This window comes from Rhinolophus sinicus, chromosome 14 (genome assembly GCF_057876585.1).
Source record: "Rhinolophus sinicus isolate RSI-liver-muscle chromosome 14, RSI-T2T, whole genome shotgun sequence".
Lineage (NCBI taxonomy): Eukaryota > Metazoa > Chordata > Mammalia > Chiroptera > Rhinolophidae > Rhinolophus > Rhinolophus sinicus.
Window position 1 is genome coordinate 93,875,767 of NC_142514.1, and position 26,195 is coordinate 93,901,961.

Below are 26,195 nucleotides of genomic sequence, written 5' to 3' on the forward strand. Positions count from 1 at the left end.
GGCCTTAGCTAAATCCGGGCATCAGATCTCCTGGGCAAGAGATCCAAGTGTGTTCCACGCCTTGATCACAAACACCCACAACTGCTCTTTTACTTAAAGGAGGTGTCCACATAGCACAGTGGGAGCCTTGATGACACAGGACCCAGAAATTGAGGCTCATAGAGCATCATAGAAAGGAGTTCCAGGAGAATATTTTCTTGCCTCTCTGTCCCTTACCTGGAAAGACCAGACATGCAAATCAAAGAACATGTGTAGGATAGCAAATGAGAGAACTGCATTGGGCCTCAGCAATTCGATCCAGACTGCATTTTTAGATCAGTCTGACTTTTTGAACTTGTCTTTGAGTGTTTCTAACCTGTATGACAGGTGTGAGCTAAGACTCGGTGAGAACAAGTCAGGTGAATGTGGGTTGCTGCCTACGTGCCACAGCAGGCACAAGGCCACCAGGCCTCAAAGTGACTCCCTGTCCGATTAGATCTAAGGGGAGTGTGCACACTGTTAATGGTGGTGAAACCCAGCATGGCCATTATTATTTAGATAAGGTGCCCAAAGAGGAACAGTACCTGTTACCTGTTGAGTGCCAAGCCTAGTTTTCATCCCAAGAGGGGCCCTCGAATGCTCCTCATCTGTCTTCATTGTTGATCTGGTTCTGTTCCCGACAGCGCAGCTGCTTCTGCCTCCCCAGAGAGGTATGGCAGCATTGTTGGGCATTTTTCTGTTTCATTCGTTTGGTCATTCTTTTCAATCTAAGAAAACTGTCATAGTTGTGTGTGTTTTTTAGCTTTGGATGGATGAGTTTATTTTCTTTTTTCTGTTTTGTTTTTCTTTTTTTTTTTTTTCTTTTTTTTAGTTTCAGATGTGCAAAACCTTTTTTTAAGACATTTAAACAGTGAACAGTAAGTAAAGAGGGGTTTTCTACTCTGCGCTTGTAGTGTAGTTGACAATTAAAGTAAAACAGAATTGGCAGGAGACTCCTCTGAGTATTTCTGGTTCTGCCTGGTTACTAATGGACTGTCATTTCTCACAGATTCTTAAATAGGTGCCACTGTAAGAAGCCGTCTGTTGGGACACTCCGGAGGAGTGTTGCAGCACTTATAGGAGCCTCTTCCCGGTTTTAAAGGAAGAAATTAACGTATGTTTCCTGGTTGTTTGCTCCTGGCATGGAGTTTGATCAACAAAAGTGCTGTCAGGAGTTTGTTGGTAGAGCCATGTGCAGAAGTTCATCCTTTCAGTCTTTGCTAGGCTCCTGGCTGCCTTGACAGTTAAAATTCTTTGTGCTGTTGGTGCAGTTGTTGACATTGTAGACACCAGTCTCCATAAAATGAGATGAGGAGAGAAAAAGGCTACAGTCTCAGCGGGTAGAGACAAGAGGCCACAGCCACTAAATCCAACTCTGCACTTTATAGCTAAAGAAACTGAGACCCACAGAAGTTGTTACTTGTCCAAGATCAGACAGCTAGGCAGATACTTTTGACCTTTTTCAGAAGGTGAAGTACAGATTTACTGGCCAAGAGATATGCTGGGACGTTCCATTCTGTTCTTTTTAGGGCTCTCTAAAAGATGAATTTGGGAAACTCTATGATACCAGGAACTGGTCACCTACCTAAAGAAATATGTTAGAACTATTTTGTTAAACAGCCATTTAGAACCCTAATATCTAAGGGATATCTTTGAAGTACAGTAAAAATGTCTTTATTAGAGAATGATACAATAAACTTTTATTTAAAAATAAAGAAGAAATGGTTTAGAAAGAATAACATGGGGTAACTAGCCTTTTGTCTGAGAATGAGTTGGAATGTAGCAAAAGGAAAAAGTGCCCTTTGGCCTGCACATAAAGAAGATGTAGTAATCAGGGCAAGAACATTTGGACCTATTGCGTTGGTACCTTGTGCAATGTACTTTCATATTATAAGGTACAATAATAGAGGATTTCAGGTCCTCTAGGAATCTTAGTTTAGTGGATGTAGTTAAATGTGCTCTGAAAAAGGCTAGCTGCACAATTTTACAAACATCTTTAATGTTGTTGACATAAGTATGTGTTAAATTTAGAGATTGGGAAATTATCAGGTATTCTGACCTCCCCCTTGTCCTCTGAGACTGAGTTTTCCCATCTGTTAAGAAGAGTGAATGACACATACTTGAAACATGGGTTGAGGTGAGTCATAGCAAGACTATGTAAAACCCCACAGAGCAAGTCTCATTTCTTCTTAGTACCAGGTTTACTTCCTGAGAGTGCATCACAGTGTTATTCTAACACAGAACCCTAATGGTTAGAAAGGATTAATGTGCGCCTCCCACACCAGTGAAACCCAACCTTATGGCAGGTGATTTGAAGCATAATCTGAAACCTCACATGTGAATAGTATTTGGTAGACAGTAATATAAGTGAACACTTTTTTAAAAATAAGAATTGTAATTACATTTGTGTATTTCAAAGTTTGCCATAAACATAAGCTCATGTTCTTTTCCTTTCTGGTTCTGTATAGTGTTGCCTTTACAACCATTATGTGTATCGAGAAATTTAGAGCAATAAATTCAAAGAAGACCTCTAACAAGAAGACTGTTAAGGTTTTAGATCCTTTATCAGGAAGGTCTCTGCAGCAGCCAGCAGAAGAATTAAGCAGCCGTAAAAGAATTACACCATGAGCACCACGGTGTTTTTACACTTAGACCAATAACACTCAGCGATTTTGCAAAAATTATTTCATTTAAAATTGTTAATAGTTACAATGTTTCATTATTTGGGAGTGATAATTAGCTAGACTACCAATGAATTAAAGTATTTTGCAACTAACATCTGAAAATTCTCTATGCAAAACAGGTTTGCATTTTTTGAAGCAGCAAAAGCCATACTTTTCCTTGTGCAGAGGAAAATGTAATTGTATATTCTCAGCATGTGTTCAAAACCATTCCTTACTATAATGGCAAGGAATAAGGGTTTAGCAGACCTGACGTTTGTTCTATGTGCTTCTCCCGTGAATTCCGTGACGTTGTGTTGTTAGTTGTGAAATGAAGCCATGCCTCATGGAGCAGCCTCAATGATGATGTAGACGTAACCCTCAGAACGCCCCGCATTTCTGGATGCAGCTCCACTGGTAAGCAAGTCAGAAGGCATGGCATTGCAGAGAAGCGTTAGTGGTGTGTGTGTTTTCTGGATGAAGGTGATCTTAAAATGTGCAGATATGGTAGAGATGTGAGATCCCACCCAAAATAACTTCCTCTGATGCTCTTGCACACAGAATAACCACACTGCTTATGTTGTCACTTCTAAAGAATAATAGTGGGGAAATCCTGAAAAGGGAGGATATGATGAACCATTGCCCAAATTGTAGGACCCCAAGCCTGTTCTCATCAAATCAAGGAAAAGAGCTAGAAACAAGGAGTTTGCTCACTCTTTCAGTAAATATATCTTTAGCACTCACTGTAGGCAAAATACGTTGCGAGCTGCAAATGGAGAGGAGTCTGAATAAGACAGTTCCTTTACCGTCAGGAAGACGCTGTAAGGGCAGAACTCATGTGCACTGAGGGTTCGGGGAACGGAGCTGTGTCAGTGAGGAGCACAGAGCTGCCCAAGCTCCCGGGAAGAACAGATCACTTAGGGTCGGCACGCTCTGGGAGGACGTGGCTTCTAAGCTGGTTCTTGAGGGATGGGTACGATGTTGGTAGGTCCAGGTGGAGAGAATAGTGTTCCAAGAAGAAAGAAAGGCTTGTGCTTCCCACTCTGGCCTGAGAAAGTTCCCAGGATTCTTCAGGAGTCAGCCCAGACACTGTCTGCTGTGCAGAGCTCTGTCTGTCCCAAGAAAAAGCAGCTGCTACCTCTCTTCCCTTTAATCCTAGCCGTCCCCACGAAGGACCCTGTCTGTTCTCGTTGCATGGAATGGTGGTGATTGGCTCATGTGCCCCTCTCCCGTGTGCAGCTGGAGGTACTGTGGTTGGTTTCTGTAACCAAAGTCTCAATCACATAGATGTTTCCAGACCCTTCTGCCTACTGGGGACACCCTGTTTTTAAATCTTTTTAAACTGCTTGAATTCCTGTCCCCACATACCAGTCTCTCCCAATATTCTGCAAATTATTTCGCTTCGGGGAATTTCCAGCTTCCTCTGAACTCTCCACCTTTGCTCTGGGTCTCCTGCATCTTCCATTTCCCATATCACATCACAAATAAGATCTTCTGTAATTTTAAGGGTTTGGTAAAGAGGTTGATTATATGTTAGTGAATGAAGCAATTTAAAATCACATATGGGACAGGCCCATTCTTTAAAGTCCCTGGCTGTTATTCCCTGTAGAGTACTGGTCCCCTGGGGAGAGGAATTCAGCTCCTCTCCCTCTGGCACTTGCCCAGCTCCCCAACCAGGTCTTGTCACCTTTATGCAAAGCAGTTCTGCCCTTTCCTATTGAACGCCCCCTTGTCCAGCCAGGCTAGAGAAGGAACAGGCCTGACCTCCCATGTCAAGGGATCGGCCAGGTACCCTGCCTGAGACACAGACTGACAGGCTTTCTCTGACCTGGCTTGTGAATTACACTCCCTGTTCCAGCCCTGTGACTTTTAGCAGTGTGTCCAGCACCCAGTACCTGGAACATGGCAGGTATTCAATTGACGCTTCTTCATTGAATTTCTAGATATGACGGGGCAGGTGTGGGGGGTGGGGAGAGTCTTCTTCCTGGTTAATCCAGCTTGTCCTGAATGCAGGGTATGGCTGCAAATGAATGAGAAATAAACCTGGAGTATGTCAGGTTCAAATTGTCAAAGATATTGAAAGTCTAAGGAAGAGTTCGGATTTTATTTGACAAGTCACAGAGATTTCTGACTGGGAGAATGTCATATGGGTCTCCAGGAGGAGTGAGCTGCGTCGCAGGAGAGAAGGGACACTGGAGTGGGTAGCGGGGGCGGGTTTGTTAAGAAGGATGGTGCGGTTGTCACCCAAGGACATGTGACCTGAAGGCCATGAAAGGAAAACCTGAGTGCAAAAGTTTCTGGCAAATTTGGGAATGAATGATGGGGGCAAAACAGCGGGAGCTAGCTGACCATGATTTTAAGATGGGGTGTGGGAAGGTAACAAAGCACTGAGGAAGGGAAACAAGTGTAGTTAGTTGGTGGGTGGGAGGCTGTACTGACCTCAGTTTAAGCATCCCTTTATTCATTCCACCGACTCAATGAGGGCCCACTGTGCTCTCCGCAGGTGCTAGGTCCTGAGGAGAGCGGTAAGTGAGACAGGTGGTTCTGGCCCTCAAGGAGCTCACATTGTGTGGAAGGAGACAGTAGAGCCATCAACTAATTGACAGAGGAATTACAGACTGTGTGAAAGGGGCTAGAAGAGACATGCAGAGGACAGTGGCACATAGGAAAGCAGGGTTGTATATGGAGACTTCTTAAGGGAAAGACCCTTGGGAGGGGTGGTGACTCTGAGGTGCCTGTGAGTGGCCAGCTGCGGCTGCCAGGAAAATGCAGGTTTGAACCCCAGGAGAAAGGTAAGGGCTAAAAATGGAGACAGTGGTGTCCCTAGAGGTGATAACTGAAATCACGAGTGGAAATTGTCCTGCCACGAGACAGCCCACAGAAAGAACAGAACTTGAGCTTAGAGGTGGGAAGAGAGAAGGAACCAGCAGAGGAGAGAGGGGTGGTGAATGGGGCAGGAGCAAGGGGAGGAAGGGACCAGCAGAGGAAGAGATTCAGGATCTGGGGAGCACCGACAGAGCCAGCAATAGGAGAAGAGACCCCAGGAGAAGGCGCTGGTTTGCACAGTGATTGAAAAGCACTCTTTATGGTCAGGCCTGCTTTCATAGATGATTTTTAAAGCTGCTATGTGCAGGAAGCCATCGTTCACATCACATGTCACTGACAATGGGCAAGATACAATTTCTGCCCACATGGAGCTCTCATTCAATTTGGGAAAGGAAGTACAATGATTGAGAACAAGGGTTTAGGAATAAAACCAGAGTTTATAGCTCATGCCCCTCACTCCCACTCACTAACTTAGTGACTTTAGGCAACTTACTAAGCCTCAGTTTCCTCATGTGCAAAAAATGAGATGATCTAGCACCTCAGATTACTGGAAGAGTTGGATGGTGCAACAGAGGCAAAGCACGTAGTGTGTGCAGAAGTGGTAACATAGTAAGAGTGGTAGTGCATGCAAGGCAGGGGCTACGGGGGTGCAGAGCTGTGAAGGGGCCGTGTCCACACGTGGCTGCAGGGTCCTGAGAAGCAGTCACCCAGACAGTGGCACGGAGGCAGCAGTGGTACCACGAAGACACTGAGTGCCGTGCCTGCAGGTCCTGGCTAGGCTCACACCAGCTCTGGGCATCAGCAAATCGTTCACCTCCACCGAGGGCACTGTAAATGGGGACCCTGGAGCTCCTGCCCTGAATGGTGGCTGGAATTAGAGTGTCAGCCTGTGGCTCAGGAGACTGGCCCCAGGTCAGAATTTTAAAGAATCATTTAAAATGGATAGAATGTCAACCAGGGAACCTGGGAAGAGCGGCAGAAGTACAGGGTGGGGAGACAGGCAGGAGTACAGGGCAGTCAGAGACAAGACCTCGAGTTTAGCCAGTTCAGTTCACCGCTCTGTGGAGCCTGTTCACGGAAACTGAGAGAAGGCAAGGGTTTGGGGGGCTGTGCTGAGGGCAGAGTTGGGTGCCCAGCAATGGGCATCTGGGTGGTAGCGTGCCGGTTCCGCTGACAGGCGCTCAGCAGGCAGCCGAGACAGAATGACAGCCTGGTGTCCACACGCGTGCATTGCTCACATGTTCCCTCAAGGTGGAATCAGGTCTCATCTGGCAGGTGAGGGCCTTCCAGGAGTTGGTCCCTAGAGGAAGGACAGCATATCCTCAGACTCAAGGCTGTAGGCTGTGGGTGGACCTGCCAGGGCCAGTCTGCACAACTGGAGGAGAGTCTGGGGAAAGCTCCTAGCTCCAGCAGAACAAGCAGGAGATATGGAGTCAGGACGCAGTGTGATGCCCACCATGGGGCTGGGCCTGGGGAAGGGATGGCAGGTGTCTTGGGACAGCTGGGCGCGGAATGGGTGGGGGTTGTGAGCCTTGGAAGTAGGTTGGCTGAGGCATAATCAGAGCATGGTCTCCAGGGAATGCCTTCCTTTGTTCTTTCTCAGTGTTTTAATGGGACTTTTGCAGGCTCCACCTGCCGCATTTATGCCAAGGGGAGCCTGGGGAAGATAAGGAACTTGGAGTCCCTTGAAGATGGGAGTAATTGAAGCAAGAGAACATCAAGAGGGGCTAGGCCAGACATGGGAGTGTCCAGCTAAACCATGGGCAGTCTGGCCTTCGTTTGAAGGAGAGAGGCCTTTTTCCCTGGAATGTTCATCATGTACCCATAAAGGGGCTGCGTCCCAGGGACACCAAGCTGAGTAAGATGTTTCCCTGCCCTCAAAATAGGTGTGCTCTGAGGAAACAATTCTAGGACACTTTTTCTAAAGACTCCCACTCAGTTTCTAATTCATTTGGCCTGGCTAAGGATCCCAACTTTACAAATTTGTTTAGAACCACTGATTTCTCTGAGGAGACAGGTGGAGAAAAGCAACCAGATAAGAAAATGAAAGGAAGTATTTCAGAGACACAGAAAACAGTATGGTTATTACCAGAGGGTAAAAGGGGGAGAGGGAGGACTAAGAAGGTAAAGGGGGTCAAATACATGGTGATGGAAGGAGACTAGACTGAGTGCTGAGCACACAATGCAAATACATGGATGATGTATTACAGAATTGTACACTTGAAACCTATATAATTTTACTAACCAGTATCACCCCAATAAATTTAATAAAATTTAAAAAGGAAGTATGAACTCAATCTGTCTGATGCCCACCTATGAATAGATGGTCTAAGATATAGCTGTGTCCACTCTGCCAAGGCCGGAGGGTGGGTGGTTAAAAGGCCCTGAGCAGTCTCCAGAAGCAGATATTCCAAACCAGGAAAACAATTAAATGAGAGAAAACCAAGGAACTGGTCAGAGTGAGGAAGGGTCTCCGTGAGGATTCTAGGTGAGGACTGCAGGGGCCGGCTGTCCCTGGTTTGCCCTTGGATAGGAGAGCTGCATGCACCCTGAGCACCACTGAGTCCCCCTGACTTCCTGTTGGGCTCTGAGGGGCACACCTTGCTGGTCCCCAGCCCCTCCCCCTCCCAATGCATTCCTCACACGGATGCTACACGCACATCATGAAGGCGAGGTTTATAAAGTCCAAACATCACACTGTGTTTCTAGTCATAAAGATGAATAAACTCACCTCATTTATAACTCAAGATTATGGGCACCATGGCACCCATGTTTCCAGTCTAGAGGACAAGGCCAGATTGACCTTAAACTTTAGAAGAGGGGAGTATTTTGATGGTATAAAAGGAGCAATTCATTTTCTTCCCCCACAAAACCAAAACTTTCAGGCAGACCAGAAAAATCATTCTAGAACTGATGACTTCGGGATAGGTTTTCAGGCTGACGCGGCCAGACTTCAATGGAAATGAAGCTTGCTACTGGCCACCGACATCTGAAGAGAGTGACTTCCTAGCAAAGAGGACATAAGGCCCAAAGGAAAGAGCAATGCAGGTGCTGACGTGCCAGGGAACAGTGACTGATAGGAAAAGGCAGGGGACATCCCAGAGGTGTGTGAGCCAGGGCCTTCTCCTGGGTCCTAAGGAACATTCTGATGGGTTTTGTACCGTTTGGGGGAAGAAGGTGTCCTGAGTTGTCCACAGCCTTTCTTTTCCCCTTTATGAAGGTAAGCCAGAGAGATGCAAGGAGACTCTAAGATGTGCAAAATGTTAAACAAAAGGTTGACCAATATTTAAAAGGCTTTACTTTAAAAGACATGAATCCTTCGGGAGGAAAAGACAGAGAAAAGCCTTTGAAAAGAAGTGAGCTGTGAGCAGTGGGTTGCTAAGGCATGATGCTCTGCGTCTAAAGGCCTGTGCTCACCCCCGGGGGCACAGGGGTCTTTCCCACCCCTCCCCTCTGTGCCTCCGCGGGTATTGTGCCCTTTCCCAGTACTCCAGTCAGGGATGTGAGGTAAGAAGCATTGAGTCACCTGATAACAGATCGTAGTGGGGGTCAGGTAGACACTCACTGGGCTGTGCAGTGCCCTGTCAGTCACAGTAACCTCCTCTGACAGGAAGGTCACTTTTCTGCTGAAAGACCTCCTGTGGCCCACAGCTCAGGCAGTCCCCCCACAGCACTTTCTGTGCACCATCGATAGACAGAGTGTATTTCCCACTGTGTATCTTCGCTAACATGGTGACAGTGACTTAGGTTATCCCTGATGAACCTAATACATCAACCCCCATTTCCCTCCTGCAGCAACTCCAGGTGTGTGCTTAGGAGTGAAGAGGACTGGAGTGGGCCCGGGGCTTCCTCTGAGGCCTGTGGGCTTTGGAGCTCCTAGCAGCAAGTATCTGTGCCACCTGGCCGCCAGCCCTTTCCCAGGATGTCCTAAACTGAGTACAGTCCAATCACTAGCCCCTGGATGGCCAACAGGTTCCCCAAGGGAAGCCCAGAGGACACCTGCAGGCAGAGGGTCTGATAAGTATCCGGAAGAAGAAAGAGATCCAGAGACCTTTCTTGGCAAAGCTATAAATGAGTACATCTTAAATTCACTACCACCTGTAACAGCTTCACTCACCCCAACCTCAGGGGCCACTCCAAAATGCAAGGATTTCTTAGCAGCCAGCTCCCTGCCACTGGACCCCAACCGAAGCTGCTCCCCCCTGGAACTCTCCCTGGGCCTCCTGTAGCTGGCTTCTCCGTGTCAGTCTTGACTCTGCCTGAACATTACCTCATCAGCATTTCTGACCCCAATTACTCAATGTTATTTCCATCATGGCCCTTATAATGACCTGGTTTCTTCCTTGCTGGTTGTTTACTGCCAGCGCCCCCGTAGTGCTACATGAGCTGCCCATCTGCCTCTCTGACTGCTGTGTCGGCAGCGCTGAGACAGGGCTGTGGGGGTACACAGGTAGACTAGGCACAACAGAAAAGGTTGGAATGAGCTCGGGGCATGTCCTCGCCAAAACACCAGCTGGAGGTACCAGTGAGGAACTGAGTCTCATCTAACAGACGGTGAATCTAGAATTTCAGCCGAGGTTTCTCTGACCCCAAATCTCATGTGCTTTTACAGGGCTATAGTTAAATAATTGAAGATGAGGAACAAGAATATTCCAGACTGTGGGAACTAACGGTGTGACAAAAGAGGGTTGCTGATTGCTATTATACAATGAGTCGTTTCTATAAGGGAGTAAGTAACGTTGGAGAACTAGCACAGAGGTCTGGGATGTCCACCTAAGGGATCTCACTTGTTCCGGGCCCTGGTGGAGCTATAACGTTACACACTGATGTGGCTGCCATGACTGAATACCCACGCAACGTCAGGCGCTGTTCTCAGTGCTTATGTTGTCAATAAACTTTATTGTTCGCAGATAAAAGGTAACAAGTTCATAAATGTAGTACCCGAAGCCCAGTTAGTCATGATGGAACAAGGAGTCAGCTTAGGGAGACGCTGAATTTCATGCTAATCTAGCACGACCGCTAGGCTCCTGGGGTGCACACGCAGCCCCAGGGAACAGTTCCCCTCAACCCGCCTGCTGCTCCTCGATGACTCCCTCACACCTGGATGCCCTGCACACCTTGCTCCCGTCTTGGACTGCCTGCCTTGCTCTTTGCCTTCCTACCTCCCGCTCATTCTTCACAACCTGCTTAGGGCGCATCTGCTCTGGAGAGGATTTGGGTCCTTGCACCCCTGTTGGGCTGCGGTCCCCTCCTCTGTCCCACTGTGAAGGTAGCTTAACCCTAGCACTTTCCCAGGGGGACTGTTGGACAAGTCTTCCCTTTTCCTATTTATGCAAGCACCTGGGGGGCATTGGTAGCACAGGCCCACCCCCAAGCTCACTGTCCTCCCCTTCTCATACCCCTCCCATCTCAACCCTCTCCCTACCCCCTACTCTCTTCTCGACCTTAGTCTGCTCACCTGCTCTCCGTTACTCACCTGCACTGTGGGACATGCATCAGATCTGCTATTTGCTTATTAGTCTCCACCATTGGACCTTGAACTTCTTGAGGACCCAGTGAGAATGGCTGTTGATTGTGTGAATGACTGCATGTTGCCAGCATTACATTAGATTGGAAGGTCCTTTTTAAATAGGAAAGTGCAGCATGGCTGTTTCTCTTGTGATAACTATTACTGTCATTACTACTGTGATAATCAGAGGCATCCCTTTCTTTCCTCACTCACTATCAAACTCAAGAACTAAGTAGATTTGGGTAAAGTCTTTAGATATCCCGTGTTCTCCAGACTTACTCTCTGCTCGTATCCAGGTCCAGCAGTGGTCTCCTTCACTCTTGGGGCCCTGAAACTGAAAAGCTTGGGGCCCTGAAACTGAAAAGTCTGATAGTAGGTCATGGCAGTTGCATAAATAAGACCAGACAACTCTTTTAAATTCTGTGAGTTGAAGTGTTTTCAAAAAAAAGTGTTCTGAGGGGGTCAGATGCTGAGCACAGGTCTTTTGGAAGTGTCCCAAACCCACAGAGTTCCCATGTCTCTTAGTATTCCTGGTGGTCCTACACAGCAGTAGTTCCTAGAAGAACCCACCTCAAAGCCAGGTTCTGCCAGAGGAGATCCCCTGGGGGTCTCATGGCCTAGTGGTATCCAGGACATCGTTCCACGGTCACATGGCCACTGGTCTGTGTTTTAGCTTCTCATAAATATAACAGCCATTATCATCACCACTCCTGATGGTACTTGAAGAATTGATAGTTGTTTCTGAGAAGACTACATTAATCACATTGGCCAAAACAAGATACTTTATATCCAGCGGAGGTTCCCTTTATAAAACCTTTAACCTCCAGCTAGAGAAAAACAGTGAATTCATTTTTGCTCTAAAATCCAAGGCTGCATCAAACCTTGTCACCGTGTGCTGCCATGACATAAAGAGCTGTGTGCTTGTTTCAACCTGGTATCTCTTGGCAGGCCCTCTTTTGTGCTGACTCAGGTTCCCATTGGTGTCTGCTCTAATCTGTAATCTACGCAAGTCATCTGACCAACAGTTTTAGTGTTTCTGGACCTCTAGCGAGGAAAAGCATAGCTCCTTCTATTGCGTCTGTGACAAGTTCTTTGCCGGGGGCGATTTCATCCTCATCAAGAGTGTCTGCTTCATGGGAAGGGATGCCCATCCTGGCACACTGTTGTTCTCATCTCCTGTCAGCCCGCGTGCTAAGGAGAGAAGACCCTCAGGAGGTGGTCTACGTACATGTGCGAATCACCTAGTCTTTAGTCACACAGACCTGGGTCGGAGTCCAGACTCCGCCTGGAGTGACACTGGGCAAGTTACTTAATTTACTTGGACCCTCACTTTCCTCGTGAACCATACAGGATTGTTAGAAGGTGAAATAGCACGAGGTTTGTAATGTGTTTAGCATATAGCACAAAGAAAGGGCCCAGTGAAAAGATGTTATTGCTGGCTCTAGGGGATCCCCAATTTCCCCACCCCTAAAGTAGTCATTGGGCCCAGAGGCTTTACCCCTGGAGCGAATAACAGCCAGCAGCCCTGTCACATTCCAGTTTGAACGAATGCCCAGGGGTAGGGAGTGGAGGTGGCTCACCAGCCCACTGCAGGGAAACCACGCTTCACCGTCTGACTACAGGTTTCCTGACCCGGCCACAGTCTCCAGCAGGTCAGGCCATCTGATTATGATTCGCATCAGTGGAAAAATTTGTTTCCCCGCTGTCACCATTATGTATCTATCATGCAAGTGCCTCCGTGACACGTGTAGCCCAGAAAAATAAGGTGCCACAACTGTCCACTTTACAGCCACAAAATAGCCGCAGCACTCGGTTTGACTGGTTGTGTGTCCCAGCTACCTGAATGTCCCAATACCCTCAGGGCTCCGTGCAGCACACCACCCTGCTGACTCGCCTCCTGACCAGCGCCCTCTGCCTCGAGCCATGTGGGAAGCATGTGCCCAGCCTCAGTGGTCAGAGCTGCAGTGGGGCCAGATCCAGGAGAGGTCACCCACCACCCGCTGCCAAGGCACGCAGCTCCCCCACCACCCAGCTTTACTCACAAGCAGAACTCCCAAAGTTCAGGGTTGAGGCTAAGCCAGACTGGGGCCCAGCTGGAGCCGAACTTGAACACTGCTGCTCCTGTTGCCTTGGATGCTATGAAACAATGAGTGGTCATTAGGTCAGAAGATGCGATGGGTGTCCCTAAGGCACTGACACAAGGCATGTAGTGCTCGCTCCAGCACCAGCAATCCCAGCCGAGTGGCAAGGAGTAGCTTAGAAAAGGGACCTTGAAATTCTTCTAGTCCAGCCATTCTGTGTATACAGATGAGGACAGCTTGAGTTACAGAACTCACGCGGCAGGGCCAGAGCTGGGCCTCACCTCTCTCCTCTGCTCCCTTCCCTGTCATTCCTGTTTCCTGTATAGGGTCCTGGGAAGATCAGGCACGGGCAGGCCTCTTCAGTTAAGAAGTCAAACATGGAAGGATGTAACAGTGGTATGGTTAGAGCTGATTTAGGTGGGAGGAGGAGGCCCCCTCCTACGTGGATGGTGTCAGGGCCCAGACTGTGTGCTCCTCCAACCTGGGGCTCTCCTCCACAGCGTCTGCACTGAGCACCAGGCGCCCAGGAACCTTCACGGAGCTGTGTCTACTCACATGAGTCTTTGATCCCACGAATAGTCTTTGTGCAACATACTTGAGGTACAGCAGTAAAACAAAGTGAAAGGAACTTTGAACTGAGTCCCAAATTTTCATTTTTGTCAGCCTTCCAACCCAGACTAGCCCTTTGTCATCCTGGCTCAATCTGTAGACCACCTCTCCTTCCCCAAACTCAAGAATCCCAGCACCTTCTGTTGGTGTTGCTTTGCAAAGTCAGGCCTCCTTTCTCTACTGACAGGCTTTTGTAAGATTGATATGGCCAGAATTCTAGAATCATCCAAGACCCCAGCCTGCCTTTGTCCCTCTTTCCTGTGTTTATTTGCAGAGCATGTCGTGCACATCAAAGAAGAGAAGGTTCCTGCTCGGTGGTTTTATGAAATTACTGAACAAACGAGACAACGTCAAGATGCAGACGTTCCCAGGACCAGTTCCTGGTGGCCTGAGGAATTCATCCCTTTATTTCCTCTGAAATAAAATGGACATTCCTCCATTTTGGAATGTCTCTCCCCTGTCAATCCTTAGCCCTCTTAGTTATGAGGCAGAATTCCACAGTGGCACACGGCTCTGGAAATACCACACAGGAAAGAGGCCTAAGTATAGGGCAGGGTCCTAAAGACAGTCCCAGGAGAGAGCAGACAAGAGCAGAGCGATGGATGCCGTGTGGGAAGTGTCACAGGTCAGCACTGCGGGTACGGCAGAGGCTTATGTAACAAGACTGGGATTTTTATTTCCACAATCAATTATTTCTCACATCTGAATAGAGCTGTCATTTCCAAAGCATGTCATATCCACTGAAGTGTTATTTTAGGTGAGCTGGCAGAGTGTGCGCCAAACTCTTTTTTTATCTTGGACATGAAAGCCACGCTCGGTTGTAGGCAGCCATGAAGCTCTGACTCGGCTTTGTCAGAGAAGGCCTTTCTGAGTGCAAACAGGGCACCTGCCAAGGGTTTCTGTGCAGAGCGTCACACTTGGGAGTCCCCACCAAAGCTTTCATCAAAGTCAACCTGATTATTTTCCACTGCATTTTCCTGAAAGGATGTTATGATTTTCTAGATGTTTGGTGGCTGGTGATAAATCAGGCTTTTATGATGTCATGTGAAAGGCCACCTCTCGGACTTCCTCCTGCCACAAGCCATAGATTTAAAGCAGGACGTGTTGGTCAGGCAGAGTGGACACAGTTTGACTTAACCCTTTCCTTGCTTGTCTTAAGGCAGCTGAAGCTGCCCCCTACGCTAGGGCTGTGGAAGAAGGTGAGCTGCCTTCCCCGGTACCTTCCCTCCCCACGAATACAGCGGGGCCTGTGGACACGGGGCCTCCTCTGAGTTAATGAGACTTCCTCAGCTAAGAAGCTTTGGCACCAAATCAAGATTCAAAACAAGACAGTGTTCTGTGGAATGATATAAGCGATCGTAGGCAATTTTACAAAAGTAATCTTTTGAAAGTCTCAGTTTCATAATCATGAAAATGAGAGGTTTCTTTGAAAAGGAGATCATATCTAATGCCGGTGGGTTATGATAAAATGTTACACTCATACTTTGTTGGTAGCATTATAAACGCATACAGTGCCTTTGAAAGCAATAAAAAGGCTCTCATTCAAGCCAGCATCCTGAGTCCTCTATGAATCCTCTCCCCCCACACACACCCCGCTCATCAGCAAGTCCTCCTGCTCTGCCTCCAGAATAGGCCCCCCGTTTATCCACTTCTTTCCAGCTTCCCGTTTACACCACCTCCCTCCAGTCCAAGCTGCCACCATCTCACCACATCTGTGGCCACTGTCTCAGCTGGTCTCCTCTCCTACACAGCCCCTCTCTGATGTAGCACAGCACCCACAGCAAGGCTGGAAACGTCTGGCCGAGCCTATGCCTGCAGTCCTTACAGCCTTCCAGGAGCTCAGAACAAAATCCAAACTCCATACTCTGTGTAGCAAGCTGATAAAGGACTGTGAATTTTAAAGTAAAGTGGGTTCTTTGTAGATGAGTGGCCCTTTATGCAACACACACACACACACACACACACACACACACACACAGAGAATTTGCTAAAACTTTTTAAAAACCCAAGCAAATGTCAGTGTTGTATCCATTCTCTTGAGAGCTAGTGGAGAGGAAGAGAGTCGAGAGCGGCTCCTCAGCCAGCAAGGAGAGCTTGTGCTCTCAGATTCACTCTCGTCAGGATTCTTCTCCTGCAGGAGGAAGTAAAGGGTGGGACACCATGTCAGCAACCCTGAGGAGGTTGAATGTGTATCCATTTGGCCAGAAGAGGAATAACTTTCCACCTCACACCCAGGAGGTGCCAGAGCAGCAGGACAGGCCCCTGCACTCTGCCTCCAGGACTGGGCCCTGCGTCCTCCAGGGCCAGCTGGGCATGGCCCTAAGTCTCAGCTGCAGTAGCCAGCTTTGGAGTCTTGGCCTGCCAGTGGCAGATGCTCTAAGGGACAATCAGTGACTAGAGAATAAAGCCGTGTGACAACATGGCTGTGCCCTATGATGGGCGTTACCCAGGAGGCCAGAGGTGATCTGACCGGCCTCCCCTACCTTGGCCTGGGGCCTCGATGTCCTCAGGCGCTTTGTCCAGACTCAGTAGCCTCCTCTCTGCTACTCAGGCTGAGTGTATTGCTCCCTGAGGTCTTTGCAACTGTGGCATCTTCGGGAGACCCTCCTGGGCCAACTCTTTATGCACTGGCTTTTTCTTGTCATTCAAATCTCAAATTCAAATGTTGCCTCTTTAGGAAGGCCTTCCCCACCCAAGCCTCCCACTCCTCATCAATCCCACTTCCTCTTCAGCCTCCTGCCTGGCTCTCCCACAGCCGAAATGCTCTTAATTCATATCTCCTGTACCCTTACCTCTCTCACCAGCTGGGCATGAGCTCAGGGGAATGGCCTTGTCTTGTCCATGGCTGCTTCCCCAGCATCTGAAACAGTAAGTGTTTGGCAACAACAATCAAGAGCATGTGAAATGATTGCAATAACTGAAAAGCAGAATACAAAATTCTGCAGACTCTGGTTACAATTATTCAAAAAATGATGATCTAAAAACAGAAGTTGGGTTGAGGTACAGGGTGAAAGTAGCATATAAGTATGGAAAAAATACTGTAAGACAGCTCGCTTTAAAATATTACAAATTCATCCATCATGTTACTATAAGAAATGAAAAGAATAGCTTTTCCTACACCTTAGGGATAAAAGCAACAGTAGCTAGCCTTAACAGAAAACCTGTTCAAGTATACAATGAATTAGAAATACTGCTAGCTACTTTTCATGTGTAATCTTGAATTCTCACAGCATTCCTGCAAGATAGGCAATGTTTTCCCTATTTTACAGATTTAAACCCTGAGGCTCAGAAACGTTAAGAACTTGTTACCCAACGTCACACACTGAGTGGTGGAGCCACGATGTGAAACGAGGTCTCTTCAGTGTTGCTGATGTCTGAGAATCGTTTGTTATTGAGACGTGACTTACACAAAGTAAAACACACAGGTCTGAACTACATAGTTTGATCCACTTTGACAAACATACACATAAATCTTACACTCCTGTCAACATAAAAACATCACCAAAATTTCCTTCATGCACCTTCCCTGTCGGTCTTTTTCTAGTAAGCACTGATCTAATTTCTGTCATCATCAATTTAATTGCCTCTCCTGGAACTTCATACACATTAAATCATACAGTATCTACTCTTCTCTGTCCATCTCTTTCCTTCAGCATTGGAGTGTATTAATATTTCTAAATGTTGATATAGTCTTTATTATTTAGAGATCTGTTTGCCATTCAAAGTAATGCAGCCTAAGGTATGTTGCTTACAGGACTTTCTGGGGAGGGTTAGTCCCTACTGAGTGTTGTGGGTGCTGGACTAACAGCCAGAAATCCCGCCATCTCATCCAAGACCCTACCATGGCTTTGTGACATTAATAGAGTTATTTAGTTTAAATATCTCTGTAGATGCATTCAGGTATAGGATTCTATTGCTCTTAAAAGATAAAAAAAAAAAAAAAAAAAAATGCTAGGTAACCATCTAGTATAGATACCCTGGTAAAAACTCTCTATTAATTATGATAATAGGAAACCAAATGAATGGATAAATAAAATCATAGAAAACCTAAAGATTCATCTTAATACTCATCTTTTCTTCGTGCCTCTCAAAAACCTTACTAACAAATCTCATAGTAGTTGTCTTAATTTTTCCAGAAATATGAAAGTCCCCAGAGAAAAAAGCAATTTGGATGTGATCAGTTACCTGGTTAGTCCTAGACGTTCTTAAGAAGTTATTGAGGGAACGAATGTTTGACTGAACTTGTGGATACACATTTGAATGACCCTGTCATGTCATTTCTATTTTGGTTGGAGAGAAGGATGCATGGCTAACTGACTGGTTAGCTGGCCGGCTGGATGAATGGCTTCATGGATGGATGGGAGGGAGGGAGTCTGAAGGGTTATTGAAGTGAGGTTTCTTGAATTTGAATAACCTAATGTATTATATAAGTTGAGAAAAACCCCAAAGGAAAAAATATCCCATCTATACTGTGGAGGCATTCGTATCATTTAAAATATTTAGTGTTGATATTCAAAGGGAGTGGGGGAACCTTTTACAAAGGGCTGTGTAGATGTCCTAATGAACTGGAAGGGAACAAGCTTAAGGAAAATCACCTTCACCGTGTGCGATTAGGGGTCACGTGTGGCCTGAGTCGGCCTTCCTGGATGAGAGGGTACCTTCCCTCCGCATGCACCTGAAGATAAGCCAAGGGCAGAGTTGGGCTATAACCCCACAGGTACTTTGTACACTGCTTTCATCCCCAGGAAAGAGGCCACCTGAAACAGATACAAGATCTCTTGAGTTGCATTATGAATGTGACTCTCTGGAGATTTAATTAGCTGATGGATGTAAAGTGCTTTGAGGGTAAAAAGTACTAAGTGGCAAAAGAAAAGTAGCCTGTGTCTCGTGCTCCAGAACACTACTTGCCAATTATGTCACAACAATCTTTAATCAGTCCACTTAAAGGTGCTTTATCTCCTTTCCTCAGGGTTTGTGTCACATCCTACCAGCATGGGTAAATCTTTACACCCGAGAGCCAGTTATTAACCGTAACCAGTCATTTCCGACAAAGAGGTGCTGGCTTTGAAGCCGGAGTGCTGAGGTCACCAACAATCTTATCTCCCTTTCATTAACTGGACCTGAATTACAGCTGTGAGTCAGCCCCCCCATATCAGCTGGTTAGAGTGAAGATCGGTGAAGAAATCAAAGTCAAGTGGGCTTCAGTTACAGTACTTGATTTAGCTTTCCCTAGGCTGATACTCCTAGAAGCACCAGGGATCGAGAAATAAAGCTAAAGAAAAAAAGTAACTACAATTATAATTACAGATGTAGAACAGGTACAGAAAGAGATAGTACCTCATAAATATATATGATGCAAAATTACATCCCCTACATCTTATTTGCTTATTTTATTTAAAGCAACCTATTAAACACCCACCTATTAGAAGATAATGCCCCAGAAGGTATGAGGTACAGCTTCTGAGAAATGCTTTCCTCTGCTCAGCCTGCTCAGACCAGTGCCTTGTTGAAAGGACAGGCCCCAAAGGCCTGCAGGGCCGTCCAGTGCAGGTGGCTGGAGTGTCCTGGGAGCCTGCTCCTCTGCCTCACAGGGAGGGCAGCAGGGCTCCCGCGTGGCATGTGCTGTATGGAATGTGTGTGGCCGTTCCACAGAGGAGAACGGGCCACCATCCTTGTCTCCACACGCGGCAAGCGTGTCTGCCTGAAAGGACTTTCTCCAGAATATTTTTTTTAACTCTATTTAAAAGTAAATTAATGTGTTTATTTGCTGTATTTTGCCTATATGATTATGTTGTTTGTGTGTCTTACAGAGCCCTTTTTGCCGAACTGCATTTCTCTTTTTATGCTAACCATATTTTTAAAATACAAATGAAAACAGATGCCTCTATATGTAGGCTGCACTAAAAAGCCATTAATTGCATTCTCCCTTTATAAAGTGGATACTTATTTTTTAACCACATTAAGCTTTGTTTACAAATGGACACATAAGGAAGACAGTGTTCTCACTTTCCATGAAAGCTCTATGGTGCTTGGTAGACTTTTTCATTAGTGTCTGGGGGCATACATGTAGATGGGTTTCTTTCCCTTTGTTTGGTGCTCTTAATAGCTATTGATTCCAAAGGCCAAATTCTACCAATTGAACACAAGTGGTCCCCAGCCAAGAAAAATGGGATCAAGTGAAGGGTCACAAGATCCTAGAGACCCCTTAACACACTTCCCAGGAGGTCGGGACCGCACATCCTGAGTCATAAGTAACGGGGCTCACATGTGAGGCCACCAGCAGAGGTGACAGTGTCACGATGTGAGGGCTTGAGCAGAGTTTCAGTCCAGTATACACATGTGTTGCTCGGCGGGATTGAGACACGATGCAGGGCCTGCTCACTGTTTTGTTCCCTTTGCCACTTTATGTCCACTGTCAGTGTGCTAGTCGGAGCCGGTGCTGACGGACTTGATTTCCCTCAGACTGAGCCCAAGCATTGTTTCGCTCTAACGGCATTCTGTCAGCTCCTGCTGACGGACAGTCCCACTGAGTACAGCTTCCTGAGCAGACCAGACGGCCCACTATTCTCTACTTGTCTCTTATCACCCCTTGTCATTAAAGGAGATGCCTGGCTTCAACTTCAATTTGTGCTGAGATAGAGCAGTAAAAGGGAAGAGAGATGGGAAATGTTCCTTACCCTTACTAAGGCCAGTGTATTTCTTACTGCTCTGAGATTCGCTCCCTCTTTGTGAAGGTTCCAATCAAAGGATATATTTATGAGCACATAAGAGTTTAAACTGCTCATAAGAGACATTATACTGCAAACTTTCTGGGGGAACTTTCAGACTTTATGTTTTGTTTTTTTGGTTTTCCCATTCTTACTTTCAGCTGCATATCTTGAATCTTGACTGGGATATTCTCTGCAACTCTAATGCTTTTTCCATTTTACTGAAGTTCTTTGGGGTTTCGGGTTTTAGGGTTATTTTGTTTTGGGGTGTGTTTTTTGTTTTTTAGATTTTTTTTAGATTTTTGTTTTTTTGTTTTTCTAAAAAGAAGTATTTCCCCAAGAGTAAATCTTCCCTGCTCACTCTCCATTAGCATACAGTTAGATCAAGAACCAAATTCATTGGCGTTCTTTTATTCCCTTGGAACCGGAGCTAATCCTCAATTTTGCTTTTTTTAAGAAACGTGGAAGGAAAGAAATGAATATCGAGTGCCGCGTCATAGCTTAAATTCTTGAAGATGTTTCGCCAGGGTTTTCATCAGTCTTAATTTTCCTTATTAACATCCCCTGTCTATACATCTTCTCCTTCTTTACAGCACTCAAGAGTGAATTTCTTTCAATATGCGCATTAGAAAGTTAACAACATCCTGCCAAAAGCGCTCACACTCTTAAATTGTTCCTCCACTCCATCGCAAACCTTACGAGCAGATCTTTTGAGGAAATATGGTATCTAACACATAATTTGAAATAAATATTAAAACTTGCCCAACGCAACTTCAAGGAAAGAGGAAGAAAAAATGAGAATGTGAACTTTGAAAAGATATGCTATACAATCTATTTAATAACATTCCCACAATGATTTTAGGAAAAGTGGGTGGGTAGCAAAGGGATTTAATGTGTTAAATAATGATCAAAATAAAATAAGATTGGGGGAAGGAAAGAAAACCAGTGTCATTAAAGATGTGTTGTTATATTGATGGAGGTGAAAAGGTGCCCAGGAGACTTGAGGAGAGGGAAGATAGTTAGAGTAGAAGATAATGGCATAGCATGGTTTCTGCTTTTCGGGGACTTTATGTTAACTACTGCGGGCTCAGAAACTGGCTCAATGACTTTTCCAGGATTTGGCCTGGCCCCTTTATCAGTTCACTCTAACAAGAAGGTAAGCCAGGAAAGCCTGAAAACTTGCTGCAGCCAAATATCCCCTCCTGCTGGGCTGCTGTTCCCAGTTCTGACCGCTGGCCTTGACCTTTAGGGTTTATGCCTGGTCAGAGACTTAGAGGACAACTCCTCAAGGTCAAACAAGTCAACAGTAGTCAGGAACTCTGAGAAAAAAGCAGGGGGCTCTAGGAGTCCTGACATATACATTTTCTCTTGCCCATACTGTTTTGCTGCTATAAAATCCTCAGCTAACCATAATTGAATTTGACAATAATTAATCACATGTTGAAACTGTATAGCTCACCTAAGGAATAGCAATGGAGATGGTGAAGACACCAGAAGCCAGAGTTCAGGAAATGTCATATTCACACAGAAATCCTTTAAATTTTTCTCAGAGCTTTATTGTCTTTTTTAAAGAAAGGTTACAGACCACCCAGTGCACAAAGTCCATTTTGGAAACTATACATAAAATCATCACTTTAATCCAACTTTTGCCCCTGTTGTCATACTATAGCTTTAAGCCTATAAACAAAGAAGGAACTGAACTTTCAAAAAGAAAAAAAAAAAAAGAGCAAAACAAATGAACTCATTCTTCTCCTTGGTACTTAGGAGCTGATCACACCCTAGTGGAGAGGATTTGTGAAATTTAAAAGGAAACTATATTGTAGCCTTATTCCCCCACCCCCTTCCCACTGCTCGACACAGTGCTACAAGAAGGGCAGTCCCGGATGTCCTGTCCTCGTATGAATACAGCTTCCACAGTCTTGGTTCTCTTCAGGCCAGCGGAAGCCTTAGGTAAAGAAGCATTTCCACATCTTTGCTGTCATTCCAGAGCCACACGCACTCCCACGCCAGGCCTCCCCATGCCACCTTTTAAGTACACCTTGTGCCCCAAACCTTGCAGACTAAACCATTTACTATAACTTCTCACAACAGGAGGAGGTAAGAAAGTCCTTCAGGAGGGGTGAAGTGTAAAACAAGCTGGGATGTCCTTATTCTTTCCCTAAAAGTGGATTGGGGCACACACGTTTGGAATACTCTAAATGTTAGCACAGTTGCAGCTGGTATAAAGAGACACTATTTTGTTTTGATGGGACCTCATCCTTTCCCTTCACAAGGTCTTTTGGTCCTAATTAAATGTCAGGGAGACGGAGCCTTGGCAGAAAGTTAAAGTAAGCTGCTAGACTGGAATGTAGGAGTTGGGCTCAAAACTAAATTGGGAAGTTTAACTGGGTGCGTCTCTGGTTTCAATGAAATACTTTTACAGTGTATGGTAGTAATGTCTGTTTCTAGGCTTTTGAAAACCATTTTTCTTTTTCCTTTATTGTAGTTCCCTGGTTGTTTTTATATTATGAGCTACTTGTAGAAAAATACAGGAAACATAATTACAATACAAAGCTCCCTTTCCCAAGCCTACTGAGATCATTTGAAGCCAAACTTGGTTTGAGGGTTTTGCTAACTATAAGTTCAGAGCCATGAATTGCATCCTATGCAATGCTAGTTGATTTACAACAAGTGTTACGTGATTAAACAATAACCGTGTTTCTTCAGGCTGTGTAACTGCTGTAGAATTTGAGGGAGGACGGTGCTGTTTCATGACGCCACATTTCACAGCTCCCTCTGGGGAAAAAGAATGAATATCTTTGTGTGACTTATAGGAAAATAGAAATATTGTAGAACTATATATACAAGTTTATTTAGGGAAAGGAAAGAGAAATCATTTGTTTTTCCACTTGTATTTCCAGTTCCTGTTAAATTGCTAATTATTAATTGTTGTATCCTACTTTTCCTGAAGAATCTGTATATGGACTTTTAAGGCCAGCAGAAATAACTTTTTTTTTTACTATGATTAACACTCTGGAGAGGAAATCAGTACTTCAGTATATTGTAAAATAGAAAGCCTTTGGGAATTTGATTTATTCAACCCTAAAAAGTAATGACGGATGATTGAGAATGAGAGTTGCTGAATGTACTCTGTTAAGGTACAGTTTCAAGCAAACAGTACAGACATTGAGAAGTAGCATCCAGACACCCTTTGGTAGCAAAGGCTTAGCAGTAAGGGGAAGTACCCAGGGAGTCCTGCAGGGCAGGTCCTGTCAGCCCCTTCTGGGTCTGTAACAAATCGCCCAGGCCTGCCTGCCTCCTTCCAGGGCATTCTGGAGAAAATCAGTGGGGAAGGCTTTCAACTGCAGCTTGAGGATCTGTTACTTTCCCTCCATATCACTGGTTTTAGATTGTTCCTTAATATTGTGTGTAGCTAAAATAGTGCCTTAATGAGGTATTTAACGTGTTTAAAGTTCAGCTATTTTCATACTGCCTTCACATTCTTCCATTTCGAGGACTCATATCTTGTGTACTATTTGATGAATACTTTTGTATATGGAAAAGCCAAATGTTTATCTTACCCCAAAAATGGTGTATTTCAAAGTTCTTTTCTTTCTTTTTTTCTCTGTCTCTTCCTCTTCTTCTTCTTCTTCTACTTCTTCTTCTGTCCTTCCTGCTTTCTTTCCTTCCTCCCTCCCTCCGTCCTTTTTTGCAAATAATCTTGAAATTCTCGTCTCAATTTTCTCCTAACTCAGTCTTCAAAGAGCTGTAATAAGAAATTGGTGAGTGAGGGCTGAGATGCAGGATGAAGTTATTCTCCTCTAGTTTTCTTTTAGCCAGTTTTCCTTCCAAGGAAGTCTTTTAAATGGATGGAAAGTCTCCGAAGCCCTGATGTGTTTGCCGCTTCCGCTCTGCTCTGGTAAAGCTAAGCGAGCAGACTCTCACAGGGTCTGTGGCGTACTGTTTTGTGTGTTTCAGCATTTTGATAAGGGCCTGTAAGATGGGATGAGAAACTCAAGGACCAAGCAGATGGCGGCCCCGGCCTCTTGTACAGGACCTGGGGGTTCCTTTGAAAATTAACTTGTTCCTCCAACGGAGCGGTTAGGGGACACTGGGCACACGGAGGAGAGCGACGGCGGCTGCAGAGGCTGCCCGAAGCTCGCTCTTCAGAGCAGGGCTTTCAAACTGTGGGTTGCACCTTGTTAGTGGGTCGTGGGATGAAGTAAGTGGGTCGAGATCAGCATTTTCTAAGGAGTAGAATAGAACAGAATAGAAAATACTGGTTTGTGTGCCCCTGGACAGTCAGACTGAGGACTGCTTCGTGAGACTTCAGTTTCGTTTTACGTGCATGTGGGTGTGTTGAATGACAGTGTGAACTGCCCGTCCTTTTCGAGGGTCAAAAAAGCTCGAAGCCGCTGCGGGAGAAAAATTGTGCCGGGCTACCGGCAGAAGTTAACCACGGCTGGGTTACAAAGAGGGGCGCGCAGCCCCCGCCTGGAACGAGGTCCCCCAGGACCGCACGCCTCCACGCTGCGGCTGGTGGCTTGGGATGGGACCCAGCATGCCGGCAGGCGTGGGGCAAGGGGCGTCCCCCTCCACCCTAGAGAAGCTGCAGACTAAGGCGGGGGGCGGTGGGGGGGTCTGGTGATTTACTCCCTTCGCGCCGGAGACGTGCAGTAATTCGAAACAGTTCTCACAGTAGCGTCCCTGTCAACTCAGTATATATACACACACACACACACACACACAGTCATTAAGCGTCAGTGGGACGCCGTGGACCGGAGGGGTGCGCGGGAGGAATGCGCGAGCTGCGGACCCTGTGGCTGTCACGGTCCACACTGGCCTGCGCAGAACATTCTTAAACGCGACCTTCGCAAGATTTACGGCTGGAAGAGCCCAGACAACGTGCCGGGAGGGGACCAAAAGGAGGGAAACGGGAGCCTTTCCCGTACTCGACAGCTGCGGGGGGGGGGGGGGGGGGCGGGGGAGCCGGGGGTCCCTGCGACTCCGGATCCCGCCACCAAACCGGACCACGCCTGCTCTCTCTCTCCCTCCACCCTGCAGGACTTTCTACAAGGAGACTGCACCAAAGCGAAACAGAAGCTGAACTGGAAACCTCGGGTCGCTTTTGATGTAAGTGTCCTTTTCACGGTGGAGCGCGTGGGCTGGTTTGCCAACCCGCCGGTGTGGGCCGGACCTCGCGGGAGGGTGGCCGTCCGGGCAGGCAGCTGGGCGCCTGAGGTGGCCTGGCCAGAGGGCAAGGAGGGGCTGGGTGAAGGCCTCACAAGGGTGGAGGTGTCACCAGGAGAGAGTGACAAACTCCTCCCTCACCGCCCACCCCCCACCCCCGTCTTGGGCCTCAGGAGCTGGTGCGGGAGATGGTGGATGCCGACGTGGAGCTCATGAGGAACAACCCCAACGCTTGAGCGCAGCCGCTGAGCCCCAGCAGCCCCGCCGGCCTTTATCCCCATCGCGGAACAAGCTGGTGAGGGGCCGCAGGCGTGGTCCTGGGAGGGGTGAAGAGCGTGTCCTTCCGACGGTTGCCCAGGACCCTCACCCCATCTGCGAGGTGGTCCCGCCCGCAGGACTGGGGTCGCTCAGGTTTGCAGCAGCCGGGACCTGGCACTCGCGTTTGGCCCACTTTCCTTTTGTCCAGGCCCTTTCAGAATGGTTTTGTGAAATCAACAAGCTGTTTTAATCACATATTCACTTTACTTGAAACTATGTCATTAGACAACTGAAAGTGTGGGGCTTTCAGATGGTGTTTCTCTTTTCTTATTAAAAATGGCCTTTCTATGAACCAACA

The 26,195-nt window shown here is 46.6% G+C and overlaps 1 protein-coding gene across 2 annotated transcripts in view; it reads left to right on the forward strand.

Annotated features, from left to right (window-relative positions):
• GMDS (GDP-mannose 4,6-dehydratase) overlaps nt 1-26,195 on the forward strand; it is a 649,419-nt gene extending 623,224 nt beyond the window's left edge. For both annotated transcript variants that reach the window (XM_019752387.3, XM_074335314.2), the window contains 2 exons: nt 25,454-25,522; nt 25,753-26,195. In XM_019752387.3, coding sequence (XP_019607946.1) covers nt 25,454-25,522; nt 25,753-25,815 — 132 coding nt within the window. In that variant the 3' untranslated portion in view covers nt 25,816-26,195. The remainder of the gene's footprint in view (nt 1-25,453; nt 25,523-25,752) is intronic.